The 5,890-nt window shown below is 35.9% G+C and overlaps 1 protein-coding gene across 1 annotated transcript; it reads left to right on the top strand.

Moving 5' to 3' along the window:
- The first annotated feature begins 1,131 nt into the window (after positions 1–1,131).
- LOC106779503 lies at positions 1,132–5,488 on the top strand. The gene is made up of 14 exons (XM_014667619.1): positions 1,132–1,206; positions 2,540–2,663; positions 2,764–2,789; positions 2,879–3,275; positions 3,357–3,508; positions 3,584–3,709; positions 3,797–4,127; positions 4,170–4,383; positions 4,459–4,540; positions 4,617–4,706; positions 4,788–4,910; positions 4,993–5,121; positions 5,211–5,284; positions 5,404–5,488. The coding sequence occupies exons 1-14, from the start codon at positions 1,132–1,134 to the stop codon at positions 5,486–5,488; spliced, it is 2,028 nt and encodes a 675-aa protein (XP_014523105.1).
- The last annotated feature ends 402 nt before the right edge of the window (positions 5,489–5,890 follow it).

Genomic DNA, 5,890 nt, shown 5'->3' with positions numbered 1-5,890 from the left:
TCTTATCATCTTAGAACATAAATATAGTGGATAAGCATAGAGATATAAGAAGAATAAACATTCAATAGAATATAAAAGAAGGTTTAAGATGACAGATATTCCAAGTTAGGATTTTCAAACCCATGTCGAAATTCAATCGATTTGATCATAATCATAATTGACTTCTTGCTGTAACACTTTGATAATTTTCCTGTTTCATGTAGTCAACAAGTATTTTTCCTGTAAAACCTTTCAATGTCTTTCCAGATCAAGCATTTTAGAATCAATGTATTACATGAATTATCACAGATAATATATGAGTATGCAAAGATGTTAATGTAATAGTAAAATGTATTCAATTGCATACAAACTTAGTGTAATTGATTATTAATCTATTTAATACTACTATCATCCAGAATTCCGAGTTCATTTCTAATGGTATAAATCTTTCTTTATTCAATGGTTTTGTAAAAATGTCTGCCCATTGATGTAAGGTGTCAACATATTCAACCTTAATTTCACCCTTTAGGATATGGTCTCGTATGAAATTTTGCCTTATTTCAAAATGCTTAGTTTTAGAATGAAGAACATTATTCTTAGTCAAGTTAATTGCATTGGTGTTATCACATTTTAAGGGAATATGATCTAATGATATTCCATAATCCTCTAGGGTTTTGGGAAGGAAGTAGACTCGAGGTCACCTTTTCCTTGGTCTCTTCTCGATCTTGGGGAGGTCACGAGCGAAACTCATGACGCTGAAGTTATTGGCGTCTCCTTGGGTAGTAACCGTGTGAGGAATAATGCATGAGTGTGAGGAGTGGTTGAGGATGCTTGGAATGTTGTATAGGGTGAGTTGAGGGAAGTTTTGTACGTAAAACGGGTGTGGGTGTATAGTGTTGAGTTTCGGGTTCTTTCTCACCTCATGGAAGAAAGAAGATGTGTATCTTGAATTAGAGAGGGAGCTTGAAGTTTGGGTGTCGATTGAGAGTGTTGGGTGATAACTAAGATTTTAAGAGAAGTGATCTATGTGTGGGGAAAGAATGTTGAATGAGTGGAAGATTGGGGGAAATCTTTATGCACGGGCATGTGTTTAGATGGAGAGAAAAGAAGGTTGGGTTTTCAGAGAATGAAAAGGGGTTGGTTTGATTAGAGATGAGAGAATCGGTTGATGGATATAGAGTGAACGTGGAAAATAGGATAAAGAATAGTGATAGAAGGAGAAGGCAAGTAAGAAGAAAATAGAAGAAGGGAGAAAAAAGTAGTGATTGTGGTTATGGGATCATAGAGAAAAAGAGTTGGGATAGTATGTGAGAAAGGAAAGTGTGGGTTCCATTGGGAAGTTTTGAATTCATAAGAATGAGGAGTGTTTGGTATTCACATGCAGAAGACAAATCATCCTCTTAGTTTGGCTTGGAAAGGAGAGTCAAGGGTGGCCATGAGAAATGGGAAGAGAAACGAAGGAAGGGAGATAGATAATTATGCATCGTAGAGAGTTTATGCAATGTGTTGGTGAGGAAAATAAGGAAGAAGGGAAGAAGGTTTATGCATGGAGAGTTTTCGGGAAGTGAATAAACGAAGAAAGAGTTTACATATGAAGTGGATGATGGGCGAACAGTGGTAGAGATGTTATTTCTGTATTTAAAGAGAATAAAAAGAGAAGAAAGTTTATTTTCAATTTAAATAGAAAGCATTACTGAAAATCTTAGAAGAAAGAGAAAGAGAATGCTACTTTAGTTGAGTGCATAAGAAGAGAGGATTTTGACGTCAGATAACTAAAAGAGTAGGAGGCTCGAGTCTGCATGAACTTCATGTTCAATTTATGTGAGAAAAAAAGAGAGAGTTTGAGTGGAGGGAGAATGGAAAGTAGGCTCTGTTTTAGTGGTATGTGAATGAGAATGAGTAGAGGGATATTGGAGGAGTGTTGGCGCGAGTTAACTTTCACCGGGTTTGGGTTGTATTGTTTGGAAGGAGTAATAGTGCATGAGTGAGAGTGAGTGAGACCTAGGGGTAAGTATTGAGAGTGTGACATTGTAGTAAATGAGAAGGAAAGAAGTATAAATAAATGGAGATTATAAAAAAGGGGTTGTGTGTGTGTGCAAAATGGGGTGACGCAGAATTTAAATGGGGAAAAAGAGAATTGTTTGGCCTGGTAGTGGTTACTGTAGGGTGATATTGAGAGACAAGGAGTGTTGCAGTGAGTGGTTTAAATGAAATAAAATGAAGAGAGATTTGTGGGTGTATCGGTACGTAATTTAGAGAGAGAAGAGGAAAATGAAATCGAAACATGTTGACACCGTTTTTTGACACGGTTTTGACAACGTCACATGGCGTCTGTCGATTGGCCGGGTTATTAAAAAAAGAAATCAGTTTTTTAAATTGACTCAGGGGCATAATTGGAAAGCAAAGAGAATGAATTTTCATTTCGCACCCTCTTTCATTGTTTCATTTTCGCGGTTTCCTCACTCTTTCTCCGTCGTTGCTTTCGTTCTCTCATCATCACTTTCGCTGTCCCGCTCTCGGTGTCTTGGGTGTTCTCGTTATCTCATCATCATTGTCGTAGTCTCAGTCGCTTTGTGTGAGTGCTCTGTCGTTGTGGGTGTCTTGGGCATCCTTGGTGTGCACTGTTGAAGCCCGCCCTGTACCATTGTTGTTTTCGTCGTGGTTGGTGTGTTGTTATTTTTGGGGTAAGTGGAACTGCAAACTTACTCTAACCTAATCTCCAATAGAGAGGTTTTTTTCTTTAGCGAAACCTAACTATTTTTGTGGGCATTGTTATCATTGCAGGTCCAATGGCATCAAGAAAACCAAGTGTAAGATAAAATTTAATGTTTTATTCGTATGGATGATGTATAACGTGTGAATTTTAGTATTTATTGTATCTTATGTTAATGTTTTGTAGTGGCGCCTTCGTATTTCCATGGATTCGGCGACCATTCTTGAAATGAATACCAAACTACAAGACCCTCATATACAACGTCTTAATATGACCCCTTTTAATTGGTGCTTGAACATTTTAAACCCTATTGAAGTGAATATAAAATTATTGAAGTTGATGGTTAAACGGTGGGTTGAGAATGATGTTAGTTTTAGGGTGTGTCAGCAATTGGTTCCTTTTACTGTTGTGGATGTTTTCATGGCCATAGGTTTAGACATAGGTGGTCTAGACATTACTTTTGATGAATGTTTAGTTGGATTGGTTGGTGACATGTTTAATCCCAAAACCATGACAAAGAAGGACTTGATTCACATGTTTCATTTGATTGTAAGGGATGAGGACATAGAGGTGGATGTGATCTGTAGGTTATACATTTTAGTTTGTTTAGTTACATTTTATTTTCCTAGGAAGTCTAAACATGTTTGTAACATGCCTTGCTCAGTTTTAGATGATTTAGATAGTTTGTGTTTGTATGATTGGGCGTCTGGTGTACATAATAACATTGTACAAAATTTAAACAAGTGTAAGAAGAAAATAATGTCTGGACAAATCTCCAAGTCACTGGGTCTTAGTGGCAATGTAGCTGTGTTTCAGGTAACATTATTTACTAAACAATTTAGTTTGAAAGAGTTGTGAATATTGGCTAAATGTTTGTTTTGACATTTTAAGGCTTGGACCGTGGAAAGACTGTCCTTGCACGGTCATCGTTCTCAAAGGTTGTTCCCGCGCATATGGCGATGGCTCCCTTATACGGGAATGGAAGAAACAATTGAAAATATCTTTAAGACCGGAGAAGTAAGCCTTTCAAAGTTTTATGAATTTTGTTTTTGTAAATATTGATGGGATATATTTGACTAATTTAGTTCTTTGTGTTTGTTATAGTTAAATATGGAGTGGTACTTAAGTAAGAACGATCTTGAAACACTGGAAGTGTGTGCTGCTTTTGACATGGATGAAGGAGGAATTGGTGAAGAAACGAAGGGTGAAGGAACGAAGGGTGAACCATCCACCCTTCCGGAAATAGATGAAGATAGCTCCAATGACGACACTTGGGAAGCAGGTGCAGAGGAGATAGTCAGGAAAACCAATTCTGGTATAATGTCATTGAATGCCAGAATTGCAAGCCTTACGAAGGAGTTAATGGACCTTCGTGAATTTCCAATCTATAACGAAGAAGCTGATCTTCCTCATCATGAAGAAGGTGTTGTTGTAGGTGATGAATGATGTGGTGGTGGAGTTGATGAACACCCTTTAGGGGATGAAGAACCACCAGCTAAACATCACAAAGCTGCACCATCTAACAAAGCTGCACCATCCGACCATCTTCCTGCTTATATTCATGTTGATGATGGTGACAATGATGATCATGAAGAGCATGTACCATTGCGCAGGTTTGTTGGTGATCCAGCCACCGATGTCGATGTTGAGAAACTGTACATTACAGTGAGCGTTAAAGACGGAGCACATAGGTAAATGTTTTGAATTTCATTTGTGATCTGTGAAAGGTATTCGTGTGTGATTGAATAATATTTGTATTTTTTCAGGGTTGTCTATGAAATCATTGGGAAGTCGTTGAACACAAAATCTATGCAGACTTTAGCGCCACGTACATATGTTGATAACATGGTTAGTATGATGTGACTTGTGTTAGTTTTTATTGTTGTTATTTATGTTATTTATTTGGAGAATTTGAATTGTGTAGGTGGTGTTATTTGCTTCTACAATGTTTATGAACTTTCAAAGAAGGTTGACTGGTGTTGTGAAGAGGGTTCATTTCAGTTCTTTATACACGGTAAATCATAATTTATTTCATATGATATATTTCTTGGTAGAAAAATGTAAAAGGCATTAATGCATTTCGAATTGTTGACAGGGCCATATTATCAATGATTATAGGAAAATGGAAAAAAATCAACATGTGTATACCCTTCGTAATTACGCGAGCTATATGGGGTCTGATCATTTTGGTCTTGCAGACATTCCCACAGCTGACTTTGTGAGTTAGTTTAATTTGTTATTATTATGTTTGGAAAATGTAGTATGTTCATGTATTGACATTTGATTTTCTTTGTTTGTAGTTGTTTATGGCATTTTGCCATGATGAACACTGGTGGTCCTATGCAGTGAACCTCAGAACATTACAAATATCTGTCATTGACTCATTAAACAAGGCTGTGAAAGATCAGACTAGGATTGACACATTTGTGGTATGATATCACAATTTATGTTTTTCAGTAATATTGTTCATGTCATTTAATGATCTTTTTGTGAACTGGTTAATCTATTTCTTTGTTAGAGGCAAAATATGGGGAAATTATTTGCATGTTGTACAATAGACCCGAAGGGAGTATTGGTCCTTTATCTGTTCAAGTATCAAACATCCCATCCCAACCAAACTTGTGAGTTGTTTTAATCATTGTATGTAAATAATTTGGTCCCTTCATTAATATATGTTGTCATAAGTTATATATTTGTTTCTTTGATTTCAGATTCGATTGTGGAGTGATCATGTTAAAAGCAATGGAAATTTGGGATGAAGAGGACAAATACAACGGCAAGAGCATGCCGCAATAGACGAATGTAAGCATAAATTTGATTGTTAGAAAGTTCAGATGATGGTGTTGTTTATATCTAACGTAAATAACATTTTGTTTCAGGAGGACTTGCATGAAATTAGAAAGAACTACGTAAAGGACTGGATCCTGGACAACGACAACATTACAAGAATGGAAGCGCTACATGAATATGGGTTTTTGTAGGATTGTTAAGATTTGTTACATCTTTATATGTATTTCAAATTACATTGTACCCTGTACAGATGATATATATATATATATATATATATATATATATATATATATATATATATATATATATATATATATATATATATATATATATATATATATATATATATATATATATATATATATAAGACCACTTTTGGGAATGAAATTAGGAACAACGGCTTCACAG

Source organism: Vigna radiata, unplaced genomic scaffold (genome assembly GCF_000741045.1).
Source record: "Vigna radiata var. radiata cultivar VC1973A unplaced genomic scaffold, Vradiata_ver6 scaffold_289, whole genome shotgun sequence".
NCBI lineage: Eukaryota > Viridiplantae > Streptophyta > Magnoliopsida > Fabales > Fabaceae > Vigna > Vigna radiata.
The sequence above is the reverse complement of the archived record's forward strand: the minus strand, read 5'-3'. Positions and strand labels throughout refer to the sequence as shown.

Bases quoted from the DNA above. Each gene is read 5' to 3' on its own strand.
- LOC106779503 (XM_014667619.1), top strand. From the start codon at position 1,132: ATGAGAGAATCGGTTGATGGATATAGAGTGAACGTGGAAAATAGGATA. The intron at 1,207-2,539 runs GTAAGAAGAAAA...TCATTGTCGTAG, and splicing joins GTGATAGAAGGAGAAGGCAA to TCTCAGTCGCTTTGTGTGAG. The intron at 4,911-4,992 runs GTGAGTTAGTTT...CTTTGTTTGTAG, and splicing joins ACATTCCCACAGCTGACTTT to TTGTTTATGGCATTTTGCCA.